The 15344-nt window shown below is 42.6% G+C and overlaps 1 protein-coding gene and 1 long non-coding RNA gene across 4 annotated transcripts in view; one reads left to right on the top strand and one right to left on the bottom strand.

The window, feature by feature from the left end:
- Positions 1 to 15344, top strand: part of LOC308183180 — a 441868-nt gene that overhangs the window by 170308 nt on the left and 256216 nt on the right. The gene's annotated exons all lie outside the window — the stretch shown is intronic.
- ME3 (malic enzyme 3) overlaps positions 1 to 15344 on the bottom strand; it is a 124623-nt gene that overhangs the window by 7718 nt on the left and 101561 nt on the right. For all 3 annotated transcript variants that reach the window (XM_080575202.1, XM_080575201.1, XM_080575203.1), the window contains exon 7: positions 7133 to 7242. In XM_080575202.1, coding sequence (XP_080431328.1) covers positions 7133 to 7242 — 110 coding nt within the window. The remainder of the gene's footprint in view (positions 1 to 7132; positions 7243 to 15344) is intronic.

The following is a 15344-nucleotide window of genomic DNA, read 5'->3' as shown; positions in this document are numbered from 1 at the left end:
ACAAAGTTACGGTACCTTGGCCTCAGCTCCATATTTTTCTTTGATAATTACAATTTCTGAGCATGTAACAATAGAAGTATCTCTGTGGAGAAGAGTTCACAGCTGGTTTGTATAAGGAATTGGCTAATCACTGTAGTTCAATTCCAGAAAGACCACAAAACGAGATGGGGGAAAAGAAAAACCCTCACCATGAGTTGTGGCAAGAGAAAAATAACCACCCTTCAACACATCAGCATATCTGTTTTCCAAAGAGATTGAATGCTGCTATTACAGATAACTACTTCCTAAGTAATTAGCAAGAAGCAGCTTGGCTGGTCTGCACCCGAGGTGAGATACGAAAGGACACAGAGAGAAAAAGGAAAATGCTCACAAAGCATCCCATCTGTCCAAGACTCAAAGTGAACACTAAATAATATCACAGGCTAGCAAGCAGACCTCAGGAGTCTCTCCAGGGAGTCCAGACACAGAGGACCAGCAAAGAAAAAAAGAGCCTTTTCAAAATACGGTGCATTCAAGAAGACGGCTATTCCAATAGGAATTAATCTCTGACACTCAGGCACACTGAAAATATTGCAAAGATTTCCGCCCCCGAGGCTGATCATCGGCTTGCACTAGCGTAAGGCAGAACTAGCCCCATAGATGTCAGTGGAGCTACACTTGAGCAACACCAAGGGGAAAGGATCTGCTCCAGAGCTTCAAAACGCAGCAGAGATGGGAAAGGCAGAGGCACGCATGCATTCCACACTGGTGGAAGGGATGGCCAAATTTAGCCCCGTCTTTTCATTTTTCACCCTTGCTTTGCCTGCTTATGCTTCACCCCATCAAAACCTTGCTGAGGTTAGGGCCCAGGAAACAGCAAACACCCGTTCAACAGCTCCAGCGAAGGGCAGCCAAGAAAATGTATTTAAATTTATGGATGCAGAAGAAGCATAGCGCTTTTCCAAACCCTGGTTCACATTAACTCCCTACAGCCATTCAGCTTGTTACTGGAAAGAAGAATGGAGCTCGTCCAGATGCACTCCAAATACATAATCAAAAGTCAAATAGAAGAAAGCTGAAGCAAAAAGCTGCCGAAGTGTTTGCAGCTCAAGGTCTTCACCTCCATGGCTGTCAGCTATTGTTATCCTCCCCAAAAAGGGCCTCTGTAAAACATTGAGGAAATAAATCTAGAAACGGCATGGAGCAAGTCATCCAGAACGGCAGTAAAATGCAAAGCATCGATGCTCAGGGGAAGAATTAATTTCCACCATTAACAGATCTAGGGGCACTGGTGACCCAGAAGATCTCTGGAGGTGGTGGCATGGTGAAGAGCTCCCTCATGGTGGAGCTTAACTTAAGGCAGATGCCTAATGCTGTTCATCTCTGGGTTTTTCTCCTTGCACTGTAAAGTTCTTGGACCATGTGGTGTGGTGCCTTAAAAATACATCACAACTGTGGCCTGCAATGGAGGGCCACAGAGCACACGCTGCAGCTTCCACTAGATCACAGACAGCTTTATACAGCCGTGACATGTGCTGGTCTTTACTGCAAAGGAGGAGTCTGCAATAGCATTGAGTGAACAAGAAAAGCAGGAGAGGAAAGGGGGGCAAATGTTATAATCCCCCAAATGATAGAACATGCAGGCCAGATCTTTAGGGCACTGCACTAAGCCCAGGGCATTGCAGCCCATTCCCACCCAGGAATCCAGGCTGTCCTGATCTGTCTCGTTGAGCAGTCAATGAGCGATTTAGACACAAGTCTAGGAGCTGTCCCTTGAACAGTTAATGTAGTAGCATCAAAAGGAAACACAGGAGCCTCTCTTGCTGCAGGGCACAGCAGGTCCAAAAGGGTCTGGTAACGGTGAACCCCTACAGGACCGAGAACATCTCCACATCTATCTTCAGGCTGGGTGAATCCCCATGGAGAGAGTGTGCTGCTCATGAGCTGCCTGGCAGGACACAGCCTGCTTTGTCCTGCAGCATGACATCGTCCAGCGCTCCCTTCCTATTGTGCTCCCCCCCTCTTTAGTTTCCTGATGATAATTACTGATGCATTTTCCACGCCAGCTGAAACAACAAAGTTAGATACTGCACCATTTTAATCTGCCGAAATTTGTCAATGCCTTGCCAAAAACTAGCCCTGCTTCTCAAAGCGCATGGGAATGTGCAAAATGGGCCGTGTTTGCATGGGACTGATTTCCAACCTGTCCAAATGTTTGAAGCTGTTCAGATTTGCAGTGCTGGAGTCACTCTGTTCCCAACCTCAGCTAAGCTCTGGGAGCAGTGCTCCTTCAGGCTGAGACAATGCTGCCTGAAGTGTCCTGGAAATCTTATGGGAAGACTATCTGCTAGGATAATGATACAAGGTGCCTGGTGGGTCAAGAGAAGTTTGGAGGCTTAGCAGCAGTTGTACATCCAAGAACAAAGGGAAACTGTCTCTCTAATGACTGGGAAAAGTTCAAGAAGTTCTTCAAAATGTGGTCCCCCTTGTGTGTTGCTTGTAGATCACTCTAGGTGTGGAGGGACTATGGAAATAAAAGGACTGAGTGTTTTTAAAATGACTAGTGATTTGGGGATTCCCATCTTGAAGTGCCTTGAGGAAGTCTCATTTGCATGATGTTCAGCCTGTTTTAGAAATCCTGTCTGTTCACGGCATCTCAAATTGGACATGGGGAAATCTAAAACACACAGATGAGTGATCCTTTGAGAAGTTATCAATGTTATTAATGTTACCAGGTTTTGTGTTAAGACACTGCTAACGGTGCCCAGACCCAGGAGACTGTAGGCTTTATGCTTCTGTGCACTATTCTCTCTGCCCTGCCTATATGTACAAAAGGCTTTTGAATGACATATACAGACACAATTAATTAAATAAAACATTAGAGATATCTTCATTTTTCTGCAACTCTCACTTAACTTGAAAAACAACTTCTGCTGTTCAGTACTGGGTAAGCACTTTGAGCCCGAAAAGTTCATGTTTGTTATGTGAATATGGAAACTGACACATTGATCAACGAGGAGGATGAGCTTTTCATAGAAAAACTACAGTTGGGATATATGTCTGGAGGTCGGTCAGTCCAATATTGGTTTAAAGCAGAGCTAGCTTCAAAATCAGATTAGGTTGTTTAGAGCCTTGTCAAAAGATGAAAGTCCCAAAGGCTCTCTGTACAACCACTTTCATAATGAATATTTTTTGTTGTGTCTGATTGGCTCATCGTACTGAAGGATCTCTGTAGGAGCATAAAGATTTCAACTCAGCAAGTCAAGCAGTCCAACCCCAATCACAGGTTGATGGGTCTGATGACATTCCTGCTTAGTCCAAGCACAAACTGCTCCTGATTCTTGTGAGTAAGCAGTGCACATCTTTGATGGCTGTGTTGAAATTACACCGTCTCTTTTGCACAAAGACAGGAAGGCACACAGCATATGCTGGGTGCTGATGGCTGAAGAGCAGCTCTGCAAGAAAGGTCTTGGGGGTCCTGGTGGACAAGAAGCTGAAGATAAGCCAGCAATGTGCCCCTGTGGCACAGCAGGCCAACAGCTTCCTAGGCTGCATCAGCAGAACTGTAGGTCAAAGGAATTGATCATTTCTCTCTATTTCAGCACTTTTGAGGTCTTAATTAGATTACCATATCCAGTGTGGGGCTCTCAGCAGAAATTTATTGACAAACTGGAGTGAGTCCAGAGAAGGGCCATCAACATGACCAGGATGTACAAAGAGTTCTGAGGAACCCGTGTTTGATCAGGCTGGAGAAGAGTAAGAGGGCATCTAATTTCTGCCTACATTACCTTCTGGGAGGTTGTAGAGAAGACGGAGTCAGATTCTTCCCAGAAGTGCACAGCAAAAGAATGAGGGACAATGAACACAAGTTGCACCTAGGGTAATTCCAAATAGATATTAGGGAAAAAAATATGCACAAGGAAGATAAGCAAACTTTGGAACGGGTACCATGAAGAGAATAGAATAGAATGGAATGGAATGGAATGGAATGGAATGGAATGGAATGGAATGGAATGGAATGGAATGGAATGGAATGGAACAGAACAGAACAGAACAGAACGGAACAGAACAGAACAGAACAGAGGTTTCAAATCTCCATCAATGGAGATACTGAAAATTATTTGGCTGGACCAAATAATATTCTCTGAGGAACCTGATAGAATGCCTAAATTGGATCTAACTTAGAAATCACCCTGGCTTTGAGTGAAGGGTTGGACTGGGTGATATCCAAAGGTTCATTCCAAAGTGACGTCTTCAATAATTTTATGTATTTTCCAGAATGAAGCAGGAAGGCACAGATCACAGATGGTTATCCCAGGGGTACACAAGACTTGACACTTCTGTACGACTTCAGTTGCCTACTTTCTGTTTATTACTGTGCACAGTTCAGTGGAGCAAAGTCACAAAAGGAGGACAAAGAGTAGGATTCAAGGCATTCTCACATCCCTCCAATTTCACACGTGCTGTATTGCCTGCCCTGGTACTTCACTGGGAAACAGGGAGAAGGGACAATCAATTTTCTCCCACATAGCTGAAATTGAAGCTGTTGCCCCTTGCATGAACCCAGACGGAGCTGGGAAAGGACTGATGTCATCACCCCCACAGAGGAAGGAGAAGCTCTCCCTTAATGGGGAGCTCCCACGCGCGGGCACTGTGAGCCAGCTGCTCGCTCCCAGGCTAATGGCTTTCAGAATAAGAGCAATCACCTTGTCCCATTTGTGGTACCTGGCAGACATCCCACTCAGCATCAGCAGGCTGGCTTCAACTGGAAAGGGTCTGAGTCATTTTAACTTTGCTGGGTTAGGATGGATTTGGCAATATAGTAATTTGAGTGACCAAAAAAAAAAAAAAAAAAAGTAGGCGTTAATGTTCTAAACTGCTTTCTGTTTGTATAAGGCCCTGGGATAGCAAGAGGGAGGCCTAAGGGAGATGAAGTGGAGCAATTTATATTTTCTTCCCACATCTCGCCTGTGTGTGTAGGCACACTGCGTTCAGAGTCCCATTTACCAATGGACAACGACGTTAATTAGTGCAGCTCAGGCCTGACCTACCTTAGGCACTCTTTGTGCCTAAGATGTGTTTTTAAATCAATATACTTAAAAGAGTGCCAGCTCAGAAGCGAGGATAGTTCAGGCTTCAGGAGGTCTGTTCTTGTCTGACTTGAGCAAAATGAATCAGGACTGCTGCAAGGCATTGCACAACTCTCATTAATCATTTAAAACATGATTTGCATTGAACTCTCCCACTTTTTTCTTTTTTCTTTTTTAAGTAGGCAAATAATGAAACATCAGCATGTTGTAAAAGAGAGAGCCCGAAGGAAAAACAAAGAACAGGAGGGTGTGAGAGAAGGGCACTTGCTACCTTTCTGATATCATTTGGGGAACAGAGGGATATATTAGCATGGGTAAATCAGTCTACTTATCCCAACTCCAAATCCATTTATCTCTGACGTTACTCCAAGACAGAGCTAACTAAGTGGGTCCAAGTTGTTTCAGCTTCCCAAAGGTCCCTAAAACTCATTTGCGACCCTGGCTTGGACTCCCCTTTTCTTTCTGACAGCTACATAAGAAAGTCGGAAACAGTGGCTTGCTTCCCCTGACTCATCACTTGTCTGCTCAAAGGATCAGCAGGATTTATTTCCTTATCTACTACTGTGGAAACAGTGCCAGCTGGATGCTTTATTTGAGAGGCTTTAGTAAGACATAAAATCCTATCAGTCCCTCCAGAAACCTACATCCAGCCCCAAAGATGTGCCACATCACCTGGCCTCCTTTCCTTTCATCTGCTGAGTCGCCTTCCACCCGCAGAGAGAGCTACTAATCCCAAGTAAGTTTTTACATCATCTGCTTCATATTATGGGCTTCATCTGTCCATCTCCGAGAAAGTTTGAGTTCTTGGTTCTTCCCTTCAAAACTTCCAATCAAAAATGTATCCCCTGGACTCTGTTTTTCTGTGCTCCTCTCTCCACTGAAAGCTTTTCTGGGTGGCAAGAACAGCTAGCAGTCTGCTTGTACAGCATTATATACCTCACCTTCTATGAAATGCCTGAAGCTCTTCTGCTTCTAAACCCTCTTCATGAAAGTGTCTTTGAAAAGGGACGATGCATCCCATCACACCAAACGTATTCCCACAAGCCAGGGTCTTACGGACTCTTGTGCCTTGACAGATATGAACAATCTGTTGCACACGGCCAAATATTGCTAGATGGGTGGCAGATATGGAAATACTGCTGCAAAATCTGCTTACAAAAGAGCCATCATTGTGTGAAAAACGACATGGGCAATTTTTTTCAGTCTTTTTCAAATACAAGTGAGGATAAGCCCTACTGACTGCAAATAATTAAGTCAACAAACTGCTGACATTTCTGCATGTTGCAAGGAGGACTAGACAAAAAAAGAAAAGGCAGAGGAACTCACAGAAGAACCGGTTGTTTTTAATCACTTGGGAAGATCCTGTCCCTGTGGGATGGGCAAAAACCCCTTCCAACAGTTTAAAGCAAAGTCAGCATCAGGCAAGGATGACACCAATATGCTGCTTGCATCCCTCTGTGCATTTGAGCAATTCTGCTGACAGCTGAGCCTCACAAGGCCTGGGAGGCATGCTGCTTCTAACCCCAGCTTTGCTGGTGCCATTTCTCCTTGGTGCTGGAAGAGTTATGTTAACTACTCTAGGGGAGAACATGTCTGTTCTCAGACTACCCTGGTGTTAGCATCCATGGAGAGGAAAGAAGCTGGTTTTACCTTATCATTTGTGCACGTAATGGGGAGGGTGACAAAAGAGGGACATTGCCAGGATCAGCTAATGACCACGTGGCTCATGGAAACTGAAAGCCTTACACAACTGTTAAAACATCAGTATTGTTTTAGCTAGATTGTAAGACAATTAATGGAACTCTCTAAATTACCTTAATAATCTAAAGCACATGATCCATTTTCTCCATAGAACATTGCTGCAGTAAACAGCTAAATTACTAAAAACAATGGAGACTCACTTTTCCACTCTGACTGCTGCGCTTCTTTTTTTTAATGCTTATGTGTAAATGCTAAAACTTATCACACATCTGAGTATTGCGTAATAAACACTCTTGTAATCTTAATTGCTTTTCCTTATAAGAAGGTGAAGGTTAAGTCTGCATTTTCCTAACTGTACTTACCCTGAATATCATCATTGAACGTACAGTATCTGTTGCGGTATTTATTGAGGAGACGAAAAGCATTAGCATTGGCAAAATCTTCAAACTGGATTAAACAATTCATACCATACCTGAAAGATAAAGGGTAATTTAAAATGGACAAAAATATTTCTACAACATAGAATGATATATACACCTTTTATCACGACAAGGTAGCTAGAGACTCAAGCGCTGAGATAATCATAAGCACTGATTCTCAACATCATGCATCACAGTAACATCAAACAGGATCATGTCCTTCCCAAGCTCTGCACACTCAGAAATACGGAGTCTGTAACTAAGAGTAAGTTGTATTCATAATGTCTACTCAAGGGACACAGAGGGTTTCCTAATTTATCTATATATGTGTATATACATATATAAGTATATACATGCATCTTTGTATATATGCATCTATTGTATGACAAAATTTCAGTGGTATATTTACCAATGATCTTCTCAAAGCGTTGGAGATGCTCTTTTGGAATGGATATTGCAACTGTCATGTTGCAATACAGAAAATCCGACTGCAAAAAAACCCACGAGTTAAAGGAACATCACCAAGTGCCCACTTCAACTGTAGGTAAGGGAAAGATGAGAAGAAAACTGCTTGTAGGCTCACATGGACCCGAGTACTTCACTGTGTGAGTTCATAGCCACATTTTTGTGCTTTGGAAACACATTTCTCTCCAATGAGTTGCTTTGTAGAAACCAGCACACAATGACAGCCAATGACCCAGATGGTCAAAAGGCAAGAAATAATTGCAAACCTTCCATAATTATCCAATAATACCAGAGCAAGTGTGTAGTTTCTAAAAAATGGGTAATACTCAGACTGCTCCATAAATACTCCTTTCTCTTACAGAAACGTGACAGACAGTGGGAGAAGCATGGGGAAGGAGTAAGGCAAAAATTAGCAACTCCCACGCTGCAGTCTGGTGGAAGGGCTCTCAATAGCTGCACTGTATTAGAGACCTGAGCCTCTCTGGGACTGAAAGCTGTGCAAAGGCAGCATCACCTTACATCCCTCCCATTCAGGCTTTCCTCCTTTGCCACTGAAATCTGAGGTAGGAGACACCCATGCTTTAATCTAGAAATTAATACTGGATGAAACACGCTCCATTTACAAACCGTGGCTCCTGTCATGAAAAGCTCTTCTCATGGCACTTGCAGTCTGGCCAGTCAGGCTCACCTGGCAGGGCTCTGAATTTTTTATTCTTATGATTTCCCATTTTGAGTTCATCTGTCAGCAAGAAGACGGCGATAAGCACAAGGATTGTGCTCCTTTAATCATCTATCATGAGAAACTCGTGCTTTATAGACACTCTGGTCTCAGAAAGGGAAACAGGTTGGGTCTTGCACTTACTTCACCTCCTCTGTGCTTGCTTTTTAGAAAAGTAGCACAATGATATAAGAGATATACCTGACTCTTTAAACATTTTAGATGTAAAAGCTCAAACCCAACTCAATGCCTTGCTCCAGTTCAGTTTCCTGTAAGGGGTAATATGTCACAGCAGGTGCTTTTCTTCCCAGTTAACCTGAAATACAATGACTGAGGTCAACTTCAACTTATCTCGTGCAGTCTGGGTGCCTTCCTAGTACCTGGCTACTATCAGAGATGGTCTGCCTTGCCCCATATGTGGTCACCCCCCTCTTCTGAAAGGGAATACAGTGCAGAGGGGTTAAAAATTGCTTTCAAGATGAGTCTGTTACTGTTGTGTGCTCCTACTTTATGAGGTATATTTACTCCACACTCTGCAATGTCAGAGTCCAGCAAACCTTCTCTGGGTAGACAGATGCAAGCGTGACTGGTCATACTGGCCATCAAGGCAGCAACTTCTCATCTTGCTTTCTGTGCTGGAAGGAGAAACAACAGAGCAATATCCCTGTTGTGGTTACACCACTCCTCCCAGCCTGGATATGCGGGGTTAGGTTTTGATTTTCCAAGGGACCAGCAAACTTTGCAATTCAGCAGGATACAGATGCTAGGGTGAAGGAATTCCAGCTTGCCATACTTTAAGAGGGGAAACAAAACTAGGCTTCATGCCATTTCCAAAAGGGGCTGCCAACTATTCCCACTGGTTTTGCGACTGAACAGGACAAATCCTTTCCTGTACCCTATATGCCAGCCCATGTTACGTGGCTCAACAACAAGTGGAGTCTATTGAAATTTTTCATTTCTATAAATGCTCTTAAATTGTCCTCAGTCTGCTGCGAACTACAAGTTACACTGAATATTTGAGGGACAGTTTGCTTACACACTTTTAAGCCTTTCCAGTGCAGATTCTGGTAGCTATCAGAGTCATCCAATACCAACATTTCTTCTGAAATGCTAAACAACACCCTAAAAAGCCATGTATGAAAATTCCCAGATCTCTCTGTCTCTGTAAAGTCTTGAAAATCAAAAGAACACTTTGAACATCCAAGGAATTTGTGTAAAGAAAGAATACAAAAAGCATCTCAGAAAAAAAAAAAAAAAGTTTTCTAATGGATGGTCCTCTTGATCACGGTTTTGGATGTGTACGGAAACCATGGCTAACAGGGAGATGACACACCACTCAGAACATCTGCTGACATCTCACAGCAAAGAATTAGCAAATCTTGAAGCAACCTCAGTTGCTATAGAAACTACTTCTCTCATACCAGTCTTACTACTTATTTGTATCACTGAGGAAGTAAAATTACTGGCTTGGTGAATAAAATCAATGATCTCAGCCAGCATGAATGCGTGTGACCAGCTCTCCAAAGAGTGTTAAGGGTAGATGGGTGGGTTTCCCTGACTGCAGAATCAAGTCTATAAGAGTATTAATCTGAACACTTTTTTTTTGCTGTTGTTTAGACCACAGAATATTTCCTCACTTCACGTACCTGGTCTGTAGCATGTGACAGTGCAGAGTGACTTCTATCTATTTTCTCTTTGATCATTTTTATTAAACAGAGCACAAGGAAAGCATGGTGGCCCATAAACACTTCATTTCTCTCCTGCCTCTCAGTATGACAGGACTGTGCTGGAATGGAAAAACTGCTCATTGAGACATTTTTTTTGAAGATTAGTTTCTTTTCCTCTGCTACTGAGCCTCTTTAAAGTGTAAACCACATTTCTGAAATTTATTTTTTAATGTGAGAACGAAAGTTTTCATTAACAAAGATTACAAGTTGCTCATGGCAAGACCCTAAGACCTGATGCTTTAAATGAAACATTCACAGTTAAATCACAGATTAAAATCTCGGGATGATGTTAAAGTCCCAGTCCTTAAGGACTATTCATCTTACTGGGGTTTTGAGAGGATTTCAAAGAAATTGGGCTGCTGCGTCACTGAAATTAAACATAAACTGGGCAGCTTACTGAGCCCTGTCTTTGAAATCGACTGGTTCATTTTTACTGCTCTTTCTAATACTAGTTCAGTGGCTGTGTGTTCCTTTTTAGGGTGACCTGATGAACCTAAGGATAAATTTAGCAAGGAGTGTGAACAAAACAACTGCTGGAGCCATTGCAATAACATCCTTGTAAGCAGCAACATGATGAGTCAATTCTACTGCCCATTCTCCACAGCATAGTAACTCAGGATTTGTGTAACCTGTTTCATCCCCCAGGAAATCAGAGCACTCTACAAGGAGTATTTGGGTAGCATCCAAGAGCAGAATGTAGTCAACTTGGGACTGGGGGACAGAAGTGTTTTAATAAGCAAAAATGCTAAAAAACCATCCAGCTTAGGAGGCAATGTGGAGAATAGTTGGTATTGCAAAGGGAAAGGGTGGTCAGAGAGCTGCTACTTGTACGGGAATTTAGCCAAGAAAAAGCAGTGCAGATGGATTTCTTTCACTACCTTTACACCTCTAAAAGTTCGCTGGGTAATGCTAAGCTAGATAATTCTGGCTGCCTTCACAGACAACAAAGAATAAGAGGCACATCCAGTAGCAAGCTCTTTGAACTAGTCTAAATGGAAAATAGAAGTAGGTAAGTAACAGTTCTGGAGATGCCTCTTTCTCCACATTCTCTGTGAATGCAGTCTAAAACATCCACTTTAAATTTAGGCATCTGACTTTAAGCACCTAAATTAGGAGAGATGCCCCCATCTCCATGTTATCAAATCATCACAGCTGGTTAGGAAGATCTTAAATATATGTTATGTACCCTAGGTCACTGACTTATCATGCTTTCTACTGCAATGCTTTGGTTTCCTTCAAAGCCTCTAATTTCTTTCCCGATCTTCTCTAAAGAAATTTTCCTGCTGCATCCCACATGGATAGTATCCAAGTGGTCCCCTCGCACTTCAGGATGGAATGAAATATACTGGTCAGTCTCACTCCTTCGTCATATTTTTAAACATGAAAACTGTAATTTAACGGAACTGGTTTTGTAAAGTTATTGTGCTTCACTGAAAGAATTGTAGTTTCCATTAAGAAACCCAAATTAATAACTTCTAGTTGAAGAAGTCGTTTTTAGTGAGGTATGGTTTTGCCTAACCAGTCAGGAAATTTTGCTCTGTTTAACTTGTGAGATCTGATACGAATGCAGCCTCACTTAATACACACCTATGCATTTACAACTTTCTTGCTATCTATAGGTGCAGGATGCCTCTTTATAGAAAAAGTGATTGTAAAGTGAATATTTGAAGAGGGATTTCTGAAGATCCCCTCCACCACATTTAAGTATCCTTAAATTTGTAGCTACAGCTGAGTGGTCCTGCAGTGCGATCTTGCAAACTTCGCTGTTGGAGGAGGCTCCTGAGGTCGGTCAGTTCAGTTTGCTGCCAGCACACAGAGGTTCTTCTATGCTTCTACTAACGCATGTGACTCATCTCCTAACTTCCAGCTCAGAGCCTGAAGGAGGGTTTGAAGCCAGAAGCAGCAGGTCACATCAGGCCTGAATGTTTTCCAGCCCAGGAAAGACATGGCCAGCTAAGGTTGGCTCCCTTCAATAATCTGATCTTGTCTCTCAGTGACTCATCCCCTCTAGAGCATGATTTCATCTTCTTGGCATCCTGGACATTGGCATTCAAATATGCTAGATCTAATTGCCCTTTATCTGAAAGGAAAGCTCCAGTGGAGACTATCAGCATTTCACATGGACAAGGTACACTGAAACACAGCAAGTGCTTTTGTCCTGTCTGGTTTCTTCCAACTCCCAACTCTTTTCCCCCACTTTCAAAATAGGAAGGTTTAGTTTTTGACTTTCTGATTTTGGAATCAAGTCTGTTCTTATGTGCAGATCCCTTGGGATCTCTGCAGTCCTATGTCTCCTAGTGGAACTGGAGCTTTCCACTCAGCTTGAGAAATTCTTATCTTTGCTGTGAGTAATTCTTATCTTTTCTTATCAGGCTGTGGAAAGGGAAGCTTGGTCAATTAATTTCTATACCTCTCTGACAGAGGTGGTTTTGAAGGAATTCAGGCACACTGGATATAAATCAAGAGATACTATAACAGCAAAATGTTTTACAGACACTAAATATCATCCAGGTTGATGTCTTAAGCCCCTTCTTCCCCTACACATTTTTCAGCAAAAATGAGGTCTTTGGAGTTACAAGTTTCTCAGATAAAACTCTCAGTATAATTCCTCTCTAAAAACAGTTCCTCACTTCTCTCCTCACTCTATCATGGCTACAATAGCATTAATATGGAAACTTGTAACTTGGTGGCATTACAAGGTCATTATTTCCTACAGTTACCTTGTCTCCTGCCTCACTGTTGGCTGTCAGACAACCATCCATGGACCCTGTTCTCTACCCTCCCTGGAATTAATTTAGTCATTTTTTAGAAATGGAAACAAGAAGATGTACTTTGTCAGTTCTTCCTCATTAAAAAAATAAAAAGTGAAAAATTGAAAGTCTTTCACAGTAAAGTTCATGATTCTATCTCATGCGTTTGTGTATTTTTGGGGTTTGTGCCAGAAATAACTATGACCCAAATTCTGGATTTCACACCCATACCTTGCAAAAACCTTCCTGTAAAAATAGCCTCACTGAGAAATGGAATGGTCCTATACATTAATTTTAGTCTGATCTCCAAAGCTTGCCAAATAGATTTTGCACAAACAAGATTTTTAATGAAATAATATATTATTGATAAAAATTGTGGTATAAGACTGTCACCCTGACAACAAATGATTCTAGGAGCCAAACACATACAATGGTACAAGTATGTTGTAAAAATTACTACCTGAAACTCTTTATTATGAAATTATTCCATTTCCTGGAAAATAAACAAGTATAGGATCCGTGCCTTGTTTATCACTGCACTGTTGTTCTGGCACTGTTACTATCCACTTAGAGCTATGCTGAAGCTCTGGGCTATGCTAACTCAAAAGATGCTGTTAGTAAAGTCTGTATCCCCTGTAGAGGATGACACACAGCTCTCTTGGAAGAGCAGAAGTATAGAACAAAGGAGTGTGAATCCCAGAAGTGGGAGGCAGATGTTTTCCTGATGACACTGCTTTTAGCTTCTTTATTCAAGAGAGTTCTCAATTGCCTGAACAATCTCATTATGCAACTTGCTTCTTTAATCCTCATTTGTATGTACCTCTTCGAGTTCATCCAGCCTCATTATAAACCATGAGGCCACAGAATAAAAAAATCATGAGGCTGCAGTTGCAATCTGAGAAGCATCTGACTGAATTGCACAAGTCAGAACTTCCAGGGTGGCCTGAGGACCTGTGCAGCACGTTTGCCAACCAGTATGAGAAGGGTTTTTTTATTCACTGCGAATAAGGACTATAAAACATTCCTACATATATATGCATATATATGAAAGATACTTGCAAGAAGGTCCAGTTCCTTTATGGAAAGAATCACAGGAAGGGCATTCCAAGTCTCATCTGAATTTATCATTTTATAGCACCACTTCCACTCATTCATGATGTAAGGCATTTGCTTTGATTCACTGCAACTCCTACTCAGTCTTGTATAAATCTAGGCAGAGAAGAGCCAAAATGTCTTTGCCCTTGTCCTTGACATTTTATTACTGCTGCTTGATCGGCCAAAGTTCTGATTTCCAAGAACACTGAAATTTTCTGTAAAAGAGTCCATCATCATGTTTGGGAAGTAATCAGCAGTCAGGACTGGAAAACCAAAGTCCACACAAACAAATTCAACAGCACTAGCACCCGAGTCTGGCCAGTGTCCTGAGGCCATTCTTACTGTAAAATTGTTACCGCGACCCTTGGCAGGCCTTTGGGCTGACCAGCACTGTTCTGCCATACAATTCCTGGTCACAGGTTAGGGATGGGTTTAGTCAGGCACCTACTGAAGAAATAGCATGCCTGTGGCTTTGTAGTGGTAAGAGAGCTAAGCAGCATGGCTACGAGCTGCAAGCACTAAGCACCAGAATATGAGCTGTGGCCTCTCTTTGTTTTACCAGCAGAGATGCAGATAGCAAAGAAGTAGCTCAGAAGTGGGCAAAGCACTTCCCTCATTCAGCTCCCGCCAGGATCGAGCTCTGCTCCTGGAGAAGAGGAAGGCAGTGACTCAAGAATCTGCATTGCCCTTGTGTATGAGTGGGAAGCACCCCTGCACTTCAGCAGTGTTACGGGGGCTTCCCTGAGCATGCCCCAGCAGGGCAGAAACAGGGTCGTGGGCCAGCTTGGACATCCAGAGAAAAGGCAAGTCATTTCCATAAGGTCTTTGCAAAAGGAGTTTTCACAGAGTGGAAAAAAAACTAGGCTTGTCCCATATCACGACAAGGGTGATCCTGACAGAACAAGATATGCTTTTATCTACATCAGAAATGGAGATGGAACCAGCAGTCCCAAATAAGCAAACACTGGTGCCTAGCTAAGAAGAGGCTTAGAAGGAAAAAGTACTTTTGTTCATTCCACATAAAAATGGTGCAAAGTCTAATATCATTCTTCCTATCAGAGACCCCATTCCTTTTCCCTGCTGAGTATGCTGAGAGCGGCAGCTCTGGGGTGGTTTTGTGCTCTTTGCGTTAGGCAGGCTAGACAAAAGCATACGTATGCCCCAGAAGGCTCAGCCTTTTCTAGTGTCATTCGTGCCTGGGAAATCTCACTTCAGGATTGCACTGTTTGCATATTTGCATGCGTTTCTGGCCAAGAAGAGGAAACCCAGATAGGTGAAGAGACAACAGAGAGACAGGTTTACTGCTTGGAGGCACGGGGCCAGGCAAGTGCACTGCTGGTTCAGGAGGAGCTTGTCTCTTACAGGATGTAAACAGATTTAGTGTCAGAAAAAGCCTTTCA

This window comes from Anser brachyrhynchus (genome assembly GCF_964034855.1).
Source record: "Anser brachyrhynchus genome assembly, chromosome: 1".
NCBI lineage: Eukaryota > Metazoa > Chordata > Aves > Anseriformes > Anatidae > Anser > Anser brachyrhynchus.
Note: the sequence above shows the minus strand (reverse complement) of the source record. Positions and strands in the feature narration are given on the sequence as shown.